The following is a 21,255-nucleotide window of genomic DNA, read 5'->3' on the forward strand; positions in this document are numbered from 1 at the left end:
TCTCAGGCGCGCTGAATAATACATGACCTTCAGCGTGGGCTTATTTTTTTTTTTGTTTGTACCTCAGACCCGCAGGGCAGAGTGACGGAGAGAGGAGCCTGAAGTGGTGGGTCCCTGACAGACATGGTGCCGGTCGGGTTTAAATATTTCAGCATCTCTCCCTCTCTCTCAACACCCCTCAGTCCTGCAGCCTCCTCCTTCTACGTCTAACCAAACTCAGCACCAAAAGGAAATAAGCTGGAAAAATAGCATCTGCTTTTATCCAAATCAAAAGGCAGAGAACATCGACGCTGAATTTCATCATCATTCTCTCTGTAAAAAAAAAAAACAACAACAAAAAAACAGTCCCTCAAAGGGCAGGCAGAGGACCGAGCTAACATGCATAATGTGCAGTAGTAAGTTGTCACAACAAAATAGTCCACCATGGAGCGTAGCGTGGAATTGTAGCGTGGAAGCAGAAAGCCTCTGTGGGGTGGAGCACATCCTCAGATGAAGAAGCCTCTGCTGCAAATTAAAGATCAAAGTGTGGGTTTTGAAGCACCTCACACGCTACAGGGGTCACCGCCCCCCCTCCTCCCAACCATCCTGCTCCCTCCCAAAGGCTGTAAACCACAGCCAGTTCCCTCATATGGCACATCTGACTGACACGTCAGGGGAGAGGCTCTGGTACAGGATAAAAGCATAAATTGGGTAAAAGAGCAAACTGTTTTTAAAGATTAACTCCAAAATAGTAAATTATTTATTTCCTTAGAGGTAGTTTCCTTCGTTGAATGTAATTTTCCATTTTGGCTGCAACTAAGCAGCTTGCAATCTACTAGTGTCTTTCCTTCATTAAGTAGGTGAACAGCTCTCTCAAAGTAATGAATATAGCTTTGTTTTATCACTAGATGGCAAACAAAGCACTAATAAGGAAGATCTGCCAAAGCCCTTACTCTTGAAATAATTTTACAAATAAAAACAGTGATAAAAACACTTTTATTATTTATTTTATCTTAATTACAAATCTATATGAAAGCTATAAATATGATTTTATGGTTCATTAAGGTTTAAAGCTACAATAAGGCAACGGAGATATAGATCCCCAGACTAAGTATTATGAAGCTGTTTGAAGAAATCAGAGTGTCTTCTGGGATGAAACAAGAAAAAACTCCACCCAAACATTTGGCAGCATCTGTGCATATATATTCAGTATGATCCAAGCAAGTGGATATAATAACTATAACATGGTATAATTACAAGAACAGTAACTGTAAGGACAAACTAAAGCAGTATAATTTTGTTCCAGTTTTGTTCTTTTATTTTAAAAAATAAGTGAAAATTGTATTGTAATTTTAGACAAGTACGGTAGGGATATCATGAGCCATTACAAAATAAAAAAGATCTGAGCCTACAAAGTAATATAGTACAGCCAGTTTATATTCAGCTATAATTTACCCCTGGCATCTCTTCTGCATTTCAAACAGCAATCAAAAACACTAAGAGGTATCAGCACTGCAAAGAAGGGCAGAGATAACCGTCCTTGAACTGCCATTTAGCCAATGTGATCAGCTCCGCCAGCAGTTGCAATATGATGGCAGTAACTATATTAAACACCACAAAGAATGCCGTATACTGTCCCATTCCCATTATGTCAAAGGCTTTATCTATAACAGGAGAACCACAATGTTTGAGAAGGTCATGAGTACAAAACTTACTACTTCTCATTATACTACACAGCTACAACCTTAATCCTGTTTTTGGTTTGTTGTTTTTTTTTTGCACGAGAAAGTAGCCTCCAGAATTTAAAACAACCTCCAGAATTCCAAACGACCTTGGGACCAATGAGGTACAGAGCGCCAGCAGGTATTTCTGGATATAGACATGGCATGAGCCCAGCCTCTGACTGCACCTGCTCCCACATTTGTTTATAAGAGCCTGCAATCTGAGCCTGAATTTGAGACATCCAAAATTATTATGTTGATGATGTGTACTAAATCTAGCCTCCTCCTTTTAAAATTTTCATTCGGAAACATCCCTACCCGTGTACTGGCACTTTATGCTACCTCCTGAAAAATTTGCTGCAGAATATGTTAATATTTATAGGAAGCGTTTGAAGTACAGTTCCGCTTTCCATTTTAAAGTCTGTGGACATAATATTTTGCTGCCTTTCATGTTTGCATCACTTTTAATTTGATTTTAAACATTCGTCAACAGTCAGCACTGACTGATTGAATTAGGCTAAATAAGAAACAGACCATTTAAATACATATCATCAACATTTCACATCGTCTGTGATCATACGTATTCAATTATTCTGACTGATATAAAAACAGTCAAGCCAACAAGGCTTTGCTGAATATGTTATGAAACAGTCAGCAATAATTACAAAAGGCATGGAATTTACTATATTTATGTGTAAGTATTTACTTACTGTTATGGATATGGAAAGCCAAATTTGCCATCTGTGTATGGTTATTAGCCAGGACACAGAAAATGGAAGGAAGGAGAGCAAGTCAGATACTTAAACTCACACACACTAACCTGCCAAAGAAATGATTAATTGCCTTGCCTGCTATTCTCAAGTTTAACACTGTATTATCAACTTCACCAAACTCCCTGCAAATCTGCCCGGATATCGGAGACTAAACCTCAAGGTATTTTATGCTGCTAAGACCAAAACTGTGATAAAACAGTCGTGTTTATCACCAGTTTACACTGCAATTATTTCAATAAAAAATAAATCTCTGTATTTCATCTTAAACACATCAAAAGTAGTTTCAATCATTGTCAAGAGCTTGCTGTTTGACTGGTGGCGGGTACAGCTTTGCAGTCCTTGGACAATGCGAGCTTTTTGCCCAGGGAACACGCAAGCCTTTGTGATGCTCTTGATTAGCAGAGGCGGACAGGGGCCTCGTGAGGCCACGACGAACTACAATGCAGTACAGTGGCTCTCTGCCTTCTGAGGAGAAAATATAACTGCAAATGGATCAAAGGGAGAACCCACGGCCAAGCCTCTTAATCAAGCCTGAGATCCACAGAGCTCACCCACCAGAGAGGAGCTGTCACATCCCGGCACTGGTGCTCCGGTGAGGGTCGGGACAGGAAAGTATTCCCAGCACCACTTGGCCATAAGATATTGAACAGGCCAGCCCCACTCAAAGAGTCACCGCGGCAAATCCCGGAGACGAATCGTGACTGCGAGCGGAAGATGAACTAGACCCCCACAGAGCGGGCGGGTGCATCTCTCACGATAATCTTGCAAAACTAAAGGCATTTATCATGGTCTGCAAACAAACCCTCGGCCACCAGAGGGAAAGAATTGGGACGGTTTGAACGAGGAACCCTTTAAGATCTTTCTCTCAAAAACACCGAGCGGACATTAACAAGACCACGCAGGATTTTAATGACGAGGATGTTCTTAATTAACTAGCCTCAATGGAATCTGGAGGAGCGGGAAGCAGGGACGTGGAGTGCTTGGAAGGCCCACCTCTCCCCGCTGACAACAGGAGGCGAATGATGGGCCGTGTGAAAACCGAAGCGTGGAATCTACCGAGGCACGGGCCCCAAAAAGCGTGGAACGCTGATCACTATCCCGAGAACGCAAATTCTCCAGCTAATCTCACAGCTCATTAAGTGAGCCCGAGCTTCAGATCTCCCAGGGGAATGTAATTAACGATAAGGCAAAAACAAAACAGGGCCGCCGTGCATGGCGAGCGCTGGGGATTCTTAGAAACCTTGAACGGCCTTCTCCCTTTGTACCCCAGCTTCAGACGGGCCCCGGCCTCCTTTGAGCCTTTGCAGTACGCGGTGAAACCATTTAAGCGAAAACAACATGGCCGGTGATGAGGGGGGGGGTCCTTTGATTGAGCATTAAAGGGATGTGTACGCTTAGGGAGGATCAAAGAGAACTCCCCGCTCGTTTTAATGGTGCTGTGAAAGCAGTTAAAAGCACAGCGGCGTGGTCGGCAGCGCGGAAACCCTTTGATTAACGTGTCCCTGTGATTCAACATAAGGGATAGGCATGTTTAGCAGTTTAGAAAACACACTCCCACACAGCCCAGCGGAGCACATAATAGAAGGTCCATGTGACAGGTGGATATGTGGAATTAGAGGGGGCGGGGCAGTCTGTGGGGAGGCGGATCCCTAGAAAGTCTTTGCATCCTTGGTGAAATGGCCAAGTTGGAGCAGAGACACAACTACGCTATAGGGGATCAACAGCTAAAACCAATTGTGGCCAGCTATTCCAAGGTTATGGAGGGCAGCAGACACAGGAACAGAGTTTAAAGAACTTCATATTTGTTTGCTGATGCAGACAACAATTAAATTAACGTGAATGTGTTCAAAGAACAATGTCAGTTCACATTTGTTAAACTGCTTTTTTATTAAATTCACGGCGGGTCACTTGGGAAATCATCCTTTAAAACATTCAAATGAAAATGATTTCAATGAGATTATCCGCTCTATGTTTCCCAAGAACATTTAATATTTGTATCATCGTAGATTCACCTGTTATATATAAAATCCTTGTGGAATCGCAGCTTTGCTTCTTTGCAGTTAGTGGTATTGGCATCATTAGGGTGTTTTTATTATCATGGAAAATCAATGAGCCCTTGGTTTCTGTACCACTCAGCAGCAAACATCATCTGTGGTGAAGAGCTTTGCAAAGTTAAATCTGAGAACTCCGTGTTTAGCATTTGACCTTTGTATTTACACAGAGACAGCAGGCACTCCCACAGGATAGATGTATCCATATAATTGAGCATCTGGATCGATCTGGAGACGAGCACACAGACATGTGTGAGACTCCATTTGTCTAATTCGTAGGAGAAAAATTCAAATTCAGTATTCATGTGAAGCAGATGTACGGTATTTTCTAACCTGGACTTTGACCTGAATCTGATCTAATGATCTGGAATGTCTTTAATGAATACAGTGACGTGCAAAAAAAGAAACACACAGACAAAAGAATGATATTCTAGATTAACAAAACATCAGAAATATTGTTTTCCTTATGTTCTACATGACCATAACTATCTGATAAATTGGTGTGTACTTGTTTACTTGTTTAAGTGTAGTATCGCAATCTGTTTTGGTTTCTGTGATCTAGTGACTGACGTATGGTGGTACACTTGGCTTGTACACTAGTACACCTTGTCCTGTCAGGTTGAACAAGTTAACTTGCGGTAGGGCCTGAATAGTGTTATGTTCACACTCACCGGTCTGAGAGTATTGTTAGCCTGCTCTGAGTTACTCATTCAACTTGAATGGATACACTTCTGTTCTGTTTTGCTGGAAGTTGCTCTGAATAAGAGTGTCTGCTAAATTAATGTAATGTAATGTAATGTAATGATAAATTACTGGTAACCAACATGCCCCTGTAACCACCGTTTCTGTTGCTGACCTGGAATCCTCATATCGCTACTGCTGAAATGAGAAGATCCAGTAAAGATTTCAGTCCATTATGTTTAACGCAGCCAGGTAAGGCTCACCTGTTCTCGGCTCTGCTCCAGGGCGTGCTCCAGCTCCAGTTTGGCGGCCGCGGTCTCCTGCTGGTGCGTCTGGCGCAGGTGCTCGATGGCCGAGGCGTGGAGATGGTTCAGCTCGGAGCGGAGGGATGCTGGGAAAGAGAGAAGACAGCTGGCTTTGGAGAATGTCTGTACTTACAGTACACTGTGATACATGACCTTTTGTTCCTAATGCGTACAGCAGCAAAGACGTCTGTAATGCTGTACTGCATGTGTCTCTTTAGTAACACTGACAGTAGGCTCGAGCTCCAGTGCTCTGAGCGGGTTATTGGGGAATGTTTACCCAGCATGGCCTTGCCCTCGTCCTCCAGCTCGAAGCGCAGGGTCTGCAGCTCCTGCTCCGACTGCTGCTTGAGTGTCTCGATGCTCTGCCTGTGGGCCTCTCTCAGAGACTGGAGCTCCATGTGGTGCTGCTGCCTCAGACGCTCCTCAAGCTCCTGCACACACACACACACACACACACACACACACACACACACACACACACGCACACACACACACGCACACACACACACACGCACGCACACACACAGACACGCGCACACACATGGACATACACACACAGACACAGACACACGCACACGCACACACACGGACACACATGGACACACATGGACACAGACACATGCACACACACGGACACACGTGGACACGGACACAGACACACGTACACACACGGACACATACACACAGACACACACACACATGGGTGCACAGACACATGCATGACACACACATACACACACACAACATACACACACAACACACGCACAACACACACATACACACACAACACACACATAAATATACACACACACACACACACACACACACACACACACACGGTCATATGATGAGGAAAAAAAAAAAATAGTAAGGTCTGTTGTCAGAGGCAGGCTACAGAACTTGTGATGGTGAAGCTGTTATTCTATGAGAGACTAACTCCAGAGCCAGCAAGGGTGCGATGGATGTGACACTCGATGTGTGAGAGAGGTGATTGCACTCCTAACGACTGAGTGGCAGACACAGGCTACAGTAGAGGATCCAGGGGGACAGACAGGCAAGCCACCACCAGCAAGGCAATCATGAGCTAAAAGTGCACTTGGAAGCCGCTGCTGATCACTGCAGCTACACTACGATCAATAAGCACTCTCAGCCTTTCAGCAGCTGGCTGGAGATTCTGGAAATCTGCCGTAGAAATTTTTCAGCCTTACCTAATCAGAGTGGGGGGAAATGATCAGCACTCATTATGCCACCCCTAATTAGATTGCGTAGAAGGAGCTGTTAACATCCCGAAGATACAGTGACACGACACAGAGAAACACAGGGCACCCGCTAAAGACTCTCTTTGTCAACAAAGCACAGCCAAAGCTGTTATCTCCGGGAGCTGCTCAGATTAGCCTGGCTGTTAAAGCGATGAGAAAACAAAATCAGATGCAAATAAAGGCTGCATCTGGCCAACTGGTAAACTGGAAAATCCTACCGCAAACCTTCTGAAGCAATCAGACAAATGACAACAACAGATTGATAGCGATAAGCGGGGGATTAATAGAGATTCACAGAGATACATAATAATGTGGCACTCTCCATGAAGAATAGCGTGCGTGCATTGTGCTGACTGAGGTCTTGCTCACAAAATGTAACTTGTATAAAGTAGGTCTCAAAAAAAGCCTTGCGGATATTTAGGTGATCCCATTTGACATAAGAGCTCGGCTCTCAATCTCCAAGCCTCAGGGGTTGTCATCATCTGGGGCGCTCTTACAGAGCACAGACAGACTCTGCAGGATCTGAGATTGCCCCTCCACCCTAACACAGCACTGAGAGACACTGCAGGATCTGAGACTGCCCCTTTACCCTAACAGAGCACAGACTGGCACCGCAGGACCTGAGATTTCCCCTCTGCTCTAACACAGCACAGAGAGACACTGCATTTTCCCTGCACACAGTGTGGGCTGGAAAGCTACTCTTTCTGTGGGGAAATTAAAAGGTCACGCTGTGTAAGTGTTATTAAAATGGTTGTCAAGGCCGGTGGCAGACCTCAGGCCTCTGAATGCATCACCGAAGTCCTTCTCTATGCGGCTCCCATGGCAACGGGGAAAACAAGTGCACCTCTGGTGAGAGTCACACACGGCAATTCCTGCACGTAATCCATCCACCTACAGTGATGGAAACCAAACAACTCCTTTGCCACGACCATTTTTAAAAAATGTACATTTAAATCAAATTCTCCTGAAGTGAAATGTATAGGAACTGCGGGCGGAAGGAGTTCCCCTCAGCCATTCCTCTCAGCCCTGTGGGAATAGGGCCAGTCTGTCTTTCAGCAGTGGGGCTGTTTGTAAATCTTAATGGCATTACCTGCAGTCAATACGGGCTCGTTAATTAGCTGCCAGGAACATATGTAGCGGAGAGGGCCTGTTTCATTCGTGAGCTGCTGCGGCTGATATCGTCGGCGGTGCATGAATGAAAAACCAATCGCCTTCTGCAGAGTGAGATTGATCGGTGAAAACCTGGGGAGCTGGGGGCCTGCGTCCCGGCCAGACGGCAGCGCTCCTGCACCGAGAGGATCCCACGCTCATGATAGGGCACAATCTAGAGAGCGTGTATCTGCACTGTCCTCCACTGCTATGCGTGTCTTTGCAGTGTGCAGGTGGTTGGGAAAAACAAGAGACACAACCTGATATTAATAAGACAACACTTACGCGCGCTGCGTCTGGCTCAAACTGCCAGATTCTTATGGCAAAGGAAAGACTAACGGCCCCATCAGCACAGCCTTCGTCGGGACATATGAAACAAGCCCCCGTAATCTCGTTCGGGACGCGCTGCGTTTTCTTTAGCAATATCTGTGCCTGCTCCACAAAAGAATGGGCAAATAAAAGCCATACATCTTCATTTCTCTGCTGCTCCAATGCGAATCATTTCCTTTATGGCGGCTTTAACTAAACCTGCCACGCTGTGAATAAACATATCGATTGAAACAAATGCGTTGCCGGGGAAGACAAAGAGCATTTCAGCTGCAGCGCGCTCATTGTTTTTAGGTCACGGCGTCGTCGGTGACTCAGAGGCCCTTCTTCCAGGCCCCATTGTTAGCTGCAAAGGTGGCAGGAGCTGTTCAAGGCTGTTAATTGTGTTTGTTTGCGGAATCCTCGCCTGACCCTCCAGCACGAAAACTTTCCGGGATGCTATTGGACAGCACAGACTGCTGCTTTAGGGTCCAGCATATGTGATCAAATAGATGATGTAGCATTCCATTGATCTCATCAGTGACTGACTTTGGAAAAAAGAAAACAGTGTTTCTTTAGCTTGATAGATCATGCACATAATTACAAAGGCAAGACAACTATTGACGCTTGACTGGTGCAATTGTGAATATTTAATGGTTTTTCCTTTATAGATTGATAACTCGAAGGCACCGTTGTCATCAACACAGACCTGCAAGTGCCTCATTGTAATTCCCGAGCTGTTAATAACTAACAGATCTCAGACAAACACTTGAAAGGAAAGGAGTGATCCCACTGCCTTTACTCGTATTTACAGACCTTTACTTCTGTGCGAGACACTCAACGACCGGAGTTAAAATGTGAAAAGAGGAGGGAATTCTGCTGTGAACCGGAACAGCCTGGCGTTTACTTATTAAACACTAGTGAATAAATCAACTGAGCCATCATCTTACTGAACAAGACCTCGAATTCGGCCGTGCCCGAGATGGGCTCTCATGCGTAAGGAAACCTGTAAAAGTGGATTTACGAGGCGTGCTGATAGATATGTCCCCGCTACATGAATTACATGGATATTAAATGCAAAGGCGCACCAGTTTAACAGGACCTAGAGTGCACCGTGCTAAGGCCAGTCCGTTATATGAGGCATACCAGCCAGGATTTATGACCCAGTGCGAGGGTGATGGAAAACTCATCACTCCATGAATTACTGTCCCATATTCCTCTCCTAAAACAGTCTCGCATCTCCTTAATACAAGTATTAAAAGATTATACTGTAACATTATTTGTTTAGAGGGGCCTTGCCCAGGGCACTATAAAAACTTTGCTTTCCCTTACAGATTAGAGCTATCTTGCAGCGGACCTATTGTGCTTAGGTATATTATTCTAGGGTACCACAGAAGGGCCCTACCCAGGATTCAAAGCTCCAACCCACAGCCCTCTAGGCTTGCACTCCCTGCTGCTCCATACTGCTTCTCTCTGTGCGCTCTCTCCCCTCAGCGCTGCTCCATACTTCCTCTCTCTGTGAGCTCTCTCCCCTCAGTGCTGCTCCATACTGCTTCTCTCTGTGAGCTCTCTCCCCTCAGTGCTGCTCCATACTACTTCTCTCTGTGAGCTTTCTCCCCTCAGTGCTGCTCCATACTGCTTCTCTCTGTGAGCTCTCTCCCCTCAGTGCTGCTCCATACTACTTCTCTCTGTGAGCTTTCTCCCCTCATTGCTGCTCCATACTGCTTCTGTGTGTGAGCTCTGTGAAGTTATGAGAAAATAAATAGTACTGCATTGCCTTGCATCACTAGATACTTCACCATTAAGTCCCATTTCACTCTACCAGTCTGCTTTCTACTGTCCTATCTTAGCTCCTCCCCATGCACTGATAATTCCGACACATAAAATTCACTGAGTTATAGTGACACAGGTATGTTCAACAGTGATGGAGGGGCTCTCTGTCTGGTATCTTGACACTGCAAAAACACCCTAATCTTTGTATGAATGACATCTCAGTTGATCCAAAAACCCGTGTTGTGTATTGAAAGTGATGGTGTTTCCGAAGACAAGTAACCACAAACAACGGCGGGGTGTGGGGGAAGGACACAGGTGAACAGGCGGACAGGTGAACCGGGCCGAGCCGGGATCATCGGAGCACCTTGAGGTCCTGCTGGCGGGCCTCCTCCAGGTCCTGCATGGCGCAGCAGTGCGCCTCCTGCAGGCTGCTCTCCCGGTGCTGGTGCTCCAGCTGCAGCTCCTGCAGCTGCTGGCTCAGGTGCTCCCTCTCCTGCTTGAACTGTGCCTGCAGCTGCTGCAGGGAGCTCTGCGACTGCGACAGCTGCATCTCCAGGCTCTGCTTCAGCAGCGAGATCTGCGGGGGGGGGGTGGGGGGGGACACACATTTCCACATCGCAACACGTCAAGGCCCCTCTCTCCGACCCGAAAACCGTGAGAGGCGCGCTCAGTCAAAGCCCACAAGGGGATCGGCGCTAACTGGCAAGATCAGATTAGAGGCAGTGTCTTGTCTTTCTTCACTTTCTTCACTTCCTTCTTTGTTTGGCTTAATAAAACATGTTTTCTATGTTGTGACAGAAGATAACAAATCCTTAAATTTGAAATACAGGGCCAATCCATTCTGGGTCTTGGTTGAATGCTCCCCACAATATTAGCCTTACACAATCTTAGACAGAGCCTGATTATCTGAAAGCAGTGAATCAATGTGAACAACACTGGAACTCGGAGAGCTGCAGTTCATAAAATGTGCGAGATGACTCACTGGGAATTAACGGCTTTTAATTTCCAGTGCGATCCAAATGAATAACAAGCTCAACCACAGAACAGTGTGTGTGGAGGGAAAAAAAAAACCCCTTTGTTGGCTGAATAAGTTCTCTTTTTTAACTCGACGAGACTCTCTGGCACTGCTGCTGCGGGGGGGGGGGGGGGGCTTGTGGTGCATGAGCCTTTGAAATCCTTCTCTAAATTCACTCGCTCGGCTGCCTTGCGCATCGATTCTTAACCAAAACCTCATTTTGACTCAGACAACAAACACTGGAGGGATGAAATGCTTAATAGACATGTGCGAAAGGGCAGAACAAAACTTTCACTCTCTAAATTCATTACCGGGGTGATAGAACAGATGCACACAGGTGTGTCGGGAGGCCTTGTGAAGATCAGCCGGTACGGTGAGGAGTGAGGCATTCCCAGGCCCACAGCACATGACTCAATGCACATTTTTTTTAGGCGGGAAGTGAGATGAAGACCACCGCATGTGTGACGCTCATGCATTCGCGCCGCGGCATCATTATCAGAACCCATTTACTGCCGGGAGGCTGAGCCGTAGCCACACTCAGAGGTTGTAATTGCCGCTCTGCGAGCGCAGAACGTCTGAGTAAGACAAAACAGGTCGCCGGTCTCCTCGCCCCGATTTTGATCAAGACTCTCTACAAGTAAATCGCTTAATTCCCAAGCAATCTGAAACAGGGCCCAGACGTGGCAATGGCGCGGCATATCATTAACTGCAGAGAATACACCACACGGCACGGGAAAAAAAAAGAGTCTCTCCCCATTACAGGAACAGAACTGGTCACAAAGACGGAGAAAAGAAAAAGAGAGAATACAAGAAATCCTCAGCGTGCATCAAGAAAGAGTCAAGTCCGAGCACAGAAAATAAATGCAAATGTACAAATAAAGAAGCCTTATTAAGGTAATGAGTGTTCATGCGCGTTGCTTGGGAACTGGATGATTCTTTTTCTTTTTCTTTTTTTTTTTAGCTTGGCTGCGGCAGCGTTTTTTCTCTCTGACAGCCATCCCTCTGGGGTTGTGCCGAGAAGCCGCGCGCTCCTTCCGAGGGGGTCACCGTGCAGCACAGCCCTTGCAGCCCAGGTGCAGCCGAACACACACGCTCACGCCCCAAAAAAAAGCCTGGCCACAGCGCACACAACCCCCCCCCCCCCCCCAAGAACCAACAGCTTTTGTGCAAGCCAGAACACGTCCAAGTCAAACAGAAAACAAAAAAGGAGAATCTTGCAAGGCCAGCATGCGAGCCACACAGAATAAATATATATGGTCGTGGATATATATTTCTGTTCGTAAAAGAAAAAAAAAAGAGCAAAGGGTGTAAGTGGGATTCACTTACATTACTGATTGATTTATGTAAAGCTTCACCAAGCGATTGCCGCTATGAGGGAAAAAATCACAGGAGTAAAGGGACACATTCAGGATTCAACGAAGCAAAAGAAAATCTTAAATGAAATTTCATAAAAAAATATGTAGTAAAAAGGGTCCAAACGGGTAGAGTAAATTTAGGTCAGGGTATGGTAGTTAAAAAAAAAAAGCCATGTTGGAAAAGCCGTTAGCTTATGGTTACAGATGTGCAACGTCAAAAGCTTAGCTCAGGTACGACTGAGATGAGAAGTGCAGAAAATTGTTTCATACTTAAGGCCATTTTTCCAAAAATTAACGAGGAAACAGATTAATCGAACCTCTCCGTATCACAGCCAATAAAATCCTCCCTCTGTGATTGCAGTCCCCTTAACCCTGCTGAATATTAATGCAATTATAAGCCACAAGTGCTCTTGAATGTTCCATTCCAATCATGTATGATTGCTCTATTCATCCCTTGTCATGAAGCCTGCGGTCTGAGAAGATTTAAAATAAGCAGTCCGAGGAAGTATCCAATGGAGGGAATTAAAATGACAACCTCTGCACAACGTTCTATAAAAAGACACATTCTCTCTCTGCATCACCAGTTGTCTGTGCTGGAATGTGATTGGGCGAGAGCACTGCGCAGCTTGGCAGACAGGATAGCGCAGTCGGACACCTGCACAGCTGCTCAGTGCTCTTTGTGAGTGAGGGCTCTGCTCTGCAAGGCCCTTCAACCAGGCTGTTCAGGTTTTCTTCTTGAAATAGCCACCAATCAGGCCACTCGCACAGTGAATGGCCTTCCACTCTGTGCAAGAGGTGCCCAGACTGCATATCAAAAGGAGCCTGGCGCAGCTGAAACCACTTTACAAGGAGGACACTGCAGTTGGACTCTTTTTTTTTCCCAGGGGGAAAGTGGTGAAACTGATTCCCTTTAACCACTGACAGAAGGGCTCTGCACGCAGACCCGCGCATATGTGAGTGTAGCGGACGGCCGGCTGCGCGGCTTTGGTGTGGCTGCGGCGAGTGAGCGGGCGGGTGTTGGGGCGGCTCCGCTGTGTCACCTGCTCCAGGAGGTCCTCCACCTTGCGCTGCCAGCCCTCCCGGGCCGCGCCCAGCTCCTGCTCCTTGCTCTGCGCCAGCTGCGTCAGGGCGGCCCGCTTGTCCTCCTCGTGCTCCTCCTTCAGCTCCTCCCGCAGCTTCTTGCACTCCTGCCTGCGCACACAGCACACCGACACACACACAGATCTCACCGGGACCCGGGAAGTAAATCTCCACAACAAACACCTTCAGACAAAGCAAGGTCGTGTTACGTGTTATGCAGACAAGATCGTGGCATCCTGACTGAGTAGCAGTGTGTGTTACGGGGTCCTTACAGTTCAGTGCTGTGTTCTCATGCGAGTACACTTGGCATTATGCCAGCATTTTCCCAACCAGAACAGATCCCCCAAAAGAAGAGATCACTATGTGATGCTCTTTCACATTCCACTGTGTACTTCAACAGGCAATAGCTATCATTTATGGCTATTTTGATCCGAAATCAATATCTAACTAAAATCCACTTTCTGTGGATGTATATGATGCAAAGGGCATAATCCTAAAATTTATAAAGCCAAAAGGCTGCCAAAACCTGTGATCCAAACACCATTTCATGCTTTCAGGACTCTCAAATCGCACAAGGAGGGAATACAATTTATGGATGTTGCAGCTGGAAATGATTCCAATGTTACATAAAAAAGTTCTCACGCGTATCGGAAAAGTTCCCCCCTGAATATTTCATACACGCTGGAAAGCCCTTTTATGCTCATTGGGATGAACGGTACACAGCCCCACGGAAGGCATTTGTTATGAGGGAGAAAAATCTGCTGCAGTGCATATTTAATAAACAGGGCTCCATTTGCACTTCACTCCCAAGCCGCCCGCGACTAATCACAGGAGAGGGGAAAAATGGAGACCGGGCAGTCGCTGCGCTCCATTCACTGTGATTAGCCAGGGGAGGGCAGTGTGTGTGCCTCCATTCCGCCACAGCAGGGGCTCATGGGAAGCCTCTCGGAGGTTAACTGGCACATTATTGCCTGTAATTGCCCAGCGTTTCTGACCACCCAGCAGGGGGGGGGGGGCATAGCTCCTAGTGGTGCCTGAAAGCTGGAACTCCTCCTACCACAAAGCGACTCCGTACCGAAGAATGCGGAGGTGTGGAGCACCCTTTTGGGAGGAGGGTTGAAACGGCATGTTAATTGCAGTCTGCTGGAAAGTGGGCCTGTGAATGGGCCACACTGGGCTCCCTCGCGGCAAAGCGCTGTCGGAGACTCCGCAGAGGGCAGGGGGGAGCGACCAGACCGCGTCTGGCCCGGAGACACGCTCGGATACGCCGGGCACATCCCCGCCCTGATTGGCTGAGACGGAATCCTTTGTGAGCACTTCAGAAGAAGAAAAAAAAAAAAACCCGAAAAGCTGCAGTCTGCTAAATTATCTGTAACACAAAGCACTCATCACCTGATTAGCTGTTCCTGAAAAAAAGGGGGGGGGGGTGAAACGACGACTCAAACACGGGCTCCGTCGAGAGCAATTTCGGCAGCCGACAGAGCGGGGAGTCGGGGTGCAGACGGAGCTTTGCTGTTACCATGCCCTTGAGATCTGCCAATCAGACCAGACAGGCACCAGCATTCCTCCCAGCAAAGTCAGAGTGACAGAAGATGTAGGCAGCACCTCACTGCACATAGAGACTGCAACAGTTTGCCGACTTCCATAGTTTTTCATGGAGTGTGGCAAAAACCCCGCTGGCAATTCATTACATTACATTATATTACAGTCATTTAGCAGACGCTCTTATCCAGAGCAACTCACATCGGTTACAATTATTACACGTTATTTATTTATATAGCTGGATATTTACTGAGGCAATTGTGGGTAAAATACATTGCCCAAGAGTACAGCAGCAGTGTCCCAGTGGGGGATCGAACCCTGCTCCTTCCTACTACACCACACTGCTGCCCGACTCGAATGTGACCGAGGTAGAAGGAGTGGCGAGACAGAGCGATGTGCAATTCTGCAGGTGTGCATACCTGCCGGGCGACGGCGGTGGCGCGGCTCTGTGTCTGCGACCCGCCGCGCCCCCGCTAATGTGGCTAGCGCTAAGACACAGCATTACGTAAAAATAAACAGAGGAGCCCTTTCATGTGCAGGCCGCCCCTTATCTCCACTCATCGCCTCAGCACCGGCAGAGTGCGTTTCTCTGACAGGCCGTCAGGCAAGATGAAAGGGACCTGCTTCTCAGCACATCTGCGGAGAAAGGGGGGGGGGGAGGGAAGGAACTCGACAGGAAAAGGCTCGTTTTCCCCCTCTCGTTCAGCCTGCCGACACCCCGAAGGCTGGTTAATTAGAGACGCTGAAAAATTGAAAACTGAAACACGGCGCAGTGGGCGCCCGCGGAAGAGGTGGACGTGTACCCAGTGCTTTGCGCACTGCCAACCAGAAGGAAGAGTGGAACATCTAAAGGATGTGAGGGGAGTTTACAGTACAATCTTCCCAAGTGATGTACCAGGCAACAAAACACCATCTCCATTTAGATGCCCTAGGGCTTATCTAACACCCCATTTAGCTAATAAATCTGGTCTCATTCTACCCTTTGCCCACAATAATTTAACTGTGTAAAGTACATGCAGCTTGACTTGACAATGATCACTGTTCTTAATGATATATGAGTTTTTCCACAAAATACACGCCGCATTAAAATATAACTACAAAATCCTTCTGCTTCAGCCAACATGAAAGATAGCCATTTAACTGCTGAATAAAACCATTCCCAGGATTGCAAATTAAGATTAATTCACAAAAAAGGAAAGCTATATTTTATATATATATATAAATTCAAATAAAGAGGGATGACATTTCCCTTATATTACAGCTGACCACTTAATAAATCATTCACCAGGTTTTATTGGGACATTAATTGACTCCAGTGTGGGGATTCTGACAGTAATTGAAGTCCTTCACGTGTCGAGGAGACTTTCTGACCATCCCTATGAGTGTAACTCTGATCAGACATCCCCAATGTTGCATAGAGCCATTCAAATTCAAATGTCCCATCATTGTTCCAGCGAAGCCCTTTTCCACTTGAAATTCATAGGCAGTGACTGCTAGGGTCTCATCATTCTCCTCAAATCCCATCTCATACTTACTTCATTATGATCTCACCCATTGGGCCACACAGGTTCAGTTAACAAGCTCCCTTTCCAATTATTCTCTTACTGAGCCATTCGCTTTACCTCTAAGAAGCCACTTTTAGTGCAATACTGGGGACAATTTAGAAATAAATGAGCCAAAAAAATTAATATTATAGAAAAAAAAGATTCAGATGTAGAAGTTTTGTGGTGACAGCTGATTATTTCTCATATGCACTATCATAACTACCATGAATCAATACACCATCCCCCCAATCCCCTGCTATTTATATAACTCTTTATATATACAACTCTTTATATAACTCCACTGCTTTATAAAATCTTACTAGCACTCCTCAATGCTACCTCAAAGAGTGTCCGTAGGCTCACACTAAAGTTTCAAGTGTACCTGTAAATCCCATTCCAGGGGTATATGATGGTAAGGATGCCTGGCAAGGAAGACAGATTTACCTTTGAACCCCATCATTTACACTCGCTGTGATGGAGGGACTAAGACCCATCCTGTGAGGAGGGGCTTATCATTGGGTTGAGCAGTAATAAGCCGCCGTTACCGCGGGTCACCGTGTCACCGTCTCTGCGATGGCTTAGATTACCGCTCCTTTCATCTCGGCCCTCACTTCACCTCCCTCCTCTCCGCCTCCCCCTTTCCCTCTTTCATCCCCCCCCCCCCTTTCCTGCCTGCTGCACTCAGGACTGCCTCAAACCTCGGTCCAATCAGACGCATGGGGGGGGGGTTTGCTCACCTCAGGGTCTCCGTCCACTTCAGCTCCAGCTCCAGCGCCATCTTGTCCATCTTCATCTTCTCCTCCTCCCTGGTGGTGATCAGCTTGGCCTCGTGCTGCTGCTTCTGGGTCTCCATCTCACCCTGCGGGACAGCGACAGGGGTGGGGGGAGGAGGAGGAGGGCCGTGCCGTTACAGAAGAGGGGATGACCCGTGTTGGCTTCAGGAGCAGTGCACTGTGCTCCTGACAGAGGGCGTGATGCACTTGTAGTAGGACTTGAATAGTGTTATGCTCACACTCACTAGTCTGGGAGTGTTAGCCTGGTCTGACACTGTTTCTCATTTAAATTGAATGGATACACTTATGTTCTATTGTGCTGGAAATCTCTCTGGATAAGAGCATCTGCTAAATGCATGTAATGTAGTGTAATGTGCAGAACGATTAATCAACAATAAAACGAGGGGTCGGAATGGGCTCTGAACCACTGTCATCAATTTTCATTTCAGGATGAACACTATGCCTGCGCTGACATTCAGGTGAACCTGATTAATTATCCACGGCTGGTATGGAGGTCCAGCCGCGGGTCGAGGGTGCCGACTCGGGGGAAAGGAGGTGTTAATATGCCAATGCCATCCCGACACTTGAAGGGGAGCAGAAATGGAGTGATGTATAATTCAGAGCGGACTGATAAAACATCCAAAAGCCTGATCTCCTCAGGGCCACGTTCAGCGTGGAAATCTGAGATAAGCCATGCAGAAGCAATACCTGCACTTAGGAATTACGCCGTATAAAAACCCCAAAAGTATTCATTACATTGGGTAGAAGACCAGCCTGTTGCAGTGTGCGTGAAGCGTAATTTAATAGTCTCACAAATATATGATAAATTGCAGAGCAAACCCATGCCGTTACACAAGGGGGTGGTAACCTAGGCTGATGAACAGTCAGGCCACTGTTGCCGTGGGTAGCAGGAGGAGGTCTTACCTGCAGGGCAGTGAGCAGGTTGCTGGTCTCCCTCAGCCTGGCCCGGGTGACGTCCAGCTCCACCAGCAGCTTCTCCTGCGCCTCCTTCAGGCTAGAGATGTGGCCCTCCGCCGAGCCCAGGCCCTGCTCCCCCTGCTTCACCAGCTCCTGCAGGCGACTCACCTGCAGGGGACGCAAGAGAGAGAGAGAGAGAGAGAAAGACCAGGGCATCAAAAGGGTGACTCTGCAGAAAATCAATACCACATCGTGGGGGGAAAACAATACAAAGGACATCGGATTCAAACAAGTGTAAGGCGCTCCTCGTTCAGGCGAGTGTTTCCTCCTCGGGGGAGCGGAGCGAGGGACGCGGTAATTAACACGGGGCATGCACAGTCATGTGGCGCTGTAGGCTCGCCGTCGGCTCGCATGATTGACGTTCCTGAATTGACCACAACGGAGGATCAGATCCATGAGGGCGAACCCCGCGAGGATCCATGAATACTAATTATGAATCACTAAAGCGGCCCCTTCACCATCTGAGGCTTTAATCCCTAAAACCGACACGCACGGGCTACTTCGGCGCTTATTAAATCAAACCTAGAGCAATGAGAAAGGGAAAAAGTAACGGAGTTAATTATTCAGAAGAAGCAAATGTGTTGGCCTAAGTGTACTTCCTGTTTCTGTAAGGGGGCCATCAGATACAGGGGTAATGTGTAATGTGTTGCAGTAACATGTGACATGCAGAGGTAATGTGTAGCGTGCATAGTGTGCTGTAGCATGCTGTGTAACATCCTAAAATAATTTGTAGATGTAACATTACAAAGGTAATGTGTAATGTCCTGACATGATGTGTAACATGCAGAGCTAACGTGCAATGTCCTGAAGTACTGTGTAATATGCTGAGGTTATATGTAATTGCAGATGACTGTGGAGGGTTCCTTGCCTCCTGATTGGCTGTGTTCAGATTGGCGGTAAGCTCCTCCCTCAGGCTGTCAAGCTGCTGGCGGAGGCGGTTCTTCTGCTCCTCCAATGAGAGTCGCTCGTTCTCAAACCGCTGCTCCATCTCCTGTAGACACACCACAAAGGAAGAGCAGGAGGTCAGGAAGACTGACGAATTTACAACACAATGACTGAGACCGTGCATATCACACCTCAGTTATTGCTGTCTACAGTACTGCCATTATGACTGGATAGTATTCAATGGCATTGTGTGTAACAACAAAGCACTATTGCTGTTTCACAAAAACCCACACCAGGAAGTAAGACAACATATTTAAAGACTTCAAACCTTATGGCTTCACTATTCTCTCAAACTGGAGTCCTACACAAACTAAAGTAAATATTATTTTAACCTGCATTTTTGTATGGTCTTGTATTTAAAACTGTAAGATGTATGAATTCGAAATTCTACCATGTGCACATTTATAACTAGGTCCACGCCACATTGTGGGATAAAATGTTCAAAGGGAAAAAAAAAAAACATTATAACAGGGTCTCTTGAACGTGTGCTTCTTCTACTTTCAGCCTCCTCTCACAAGCAGGCATTTTCCTGCTTGAAGCAGACCTTTAATGACAGCATAATCACAGCGCCAGCTCAGCACTAGTAAACAGAAAGCAGTGCGAATGAGAGCTGCAGTATGAAAACCACTGCGATGCACTCATGAAGCCTTCAGAGCCTCTTGCCTCTATCAATTTTAATACTGTTCAGTGGCTTTTCATCAGTTATACACGCCACGACGTCTCACGTCCATAGGATCAGGCTTTCATATGGCGCTCCGCAAAACTGCACCTGCAGGAGATCCTCACGGGAGGCGAACGTGGTGAAAAGGCTGCTAAAAGCACATGTATGACATCACGTTTGCCGCACATACAATGTGCTCAAGCACCTGTGAACAAGGCACTCACAGAGGAGAGTGCACAGGCGAGGGACATAGGCCATGTTAAAACATCCTCATTATGTTAATATGCATCGAGAGTGGTGGCTCTTTTTTAAAGTTCTGTTTCCATTACGGAATGGGTAAAAAAACAAGGCCATTAAAGCACACACAGGAAAAATTCACCATACAATATTCACCGGCAATGGTTCTCAAAAACGCCATTAGCAAAGGAGCTATATATACATACATATATATATACAAGTCTGTCAGCAAGCAGGGGTAAGTAAATCTGACTGAATAATTCATTTATGAAACATATTCAAAAAGGGGTTTGCGCTTGGTGCACAGTTGGCATGGTGACATAATTTACTGCTCTCGTTGTTTGGAGCGCACGCGGCTATGAAAATGTGACCTCATCCATGTTTTATGATACCACACCACATCATAACAAAGACGAGGATATGCAAATAATCTCGTTACTCTGCAGCTGAAGGGAGTTCTGGAGTGCCGTGTTCCCGCGGTAGTCAAGGTCACGTACAGAACTGGCTTTGGGGTCTCGCTCTCGCGCGCTCAGTCAGAAATAGAGATTCACAGAGATTTCGCCGCCTGCCTTTCAAGAGTTACAAAAGAGAAAGTTCATAAGCCGAGCTGTAAAAGGTGTTGGGAGTATCAGCGCTTCTCTGAGGTGTCTGTTGTAAAGGTCCTTTCCTGCACCCACCTATCCAGCAGCCGGGCCATGAGTCACTCTGCGTTTTTGGGACTAAAAACTGACAAAATGTCTGTACTCCTCACAAGTGTGCCTCGGGGGCCGACTGAAATAGGACATCCGCGGCGGCGTCATCCCGCTTTTTTATGACTCTGTGAGTCACTGGCGCACAAACATATGCCCTGTCCTTCATTATTTATCTGCCCTGAATTTCTGACTTCACATTTCCCTTTTTTTTTTTTTTTTTTTGAGAGCCGGTAAATGTTGATAAGCGGCCGTGACTGCGGGAGCCGCACGGCTTTAATGAGATTAAACATTTGCAGTTAGTTTCCCGGAGACCCCCACCTCGCAGACAAACTGTACTCGCTGCTGGGGGGAGATGCTGAGGGGGACTGTCGGAAGACACTAGCAGTGTCTACCGCAGATAAGAAATTTCTGGAATTTTCCGCATGCGTGCACCTGA

At 46.7% G+C, this 21,255-nt stretch overlaps 1 protein-coding gene across 2 annotated transcripts in view; it reads right to left on the minus strand.

Moving 5' to 3' along the window:
• The window catches only part of fam184a (family with sequence similarity 184 member A), an 84,163-nt gene that overhangs the window by 14,713 nt on the left and 48,195 nt on the right, over positions 1-21,255 (minus strand). For both annotated transcript variants that reach the window (XM_036549165.1, XM_036549166.1), the window contains exons 6-12: positions 19,153-19,275; positions 18,231-18,392; positions 17,271-17,392; positions 13,408-13,558; positions 10,362-10,574; positions 5,788-5,941; positions 5,469-5,596 (exon numbers count right to left, since the gene is read on the minus strand). In XM_036549165.1, the coding sequence (XP_036405058.1) occupies positions 5,469-5,596; positions 5,788-5,941; positions 10,362-10,574; positions 13,408-13,558; positions 17,271-17,392; positions 18,231-18,392; positions 19,153-19,275 (1,053 nt within the window). The remainder of the gene's footprint in view (positions 1-5,468; positions 5,597-5,787; positions 5,942-10,361; positions 10,575-13,407; positions 13,559-17,270; positions 17,393-18,230; positions 18,393-19,152; positions 19,276-21,255) is intronic.

Source organism: Megalops cyprinoides, chromosome 17 (assembly GCF_013368585.1).
Source record: "Megalops cyprinoides isolate fMegCyp1 chromosome 17, fMegCyp1.pri, whole genome shotgun sequence".
Taxonomy (NCBI): Eukaryota; Metazoa; Chordata; class Actinopteri; order Elopiformes; family Megalopidae; genus Megalops; species Megalops cyprinoides.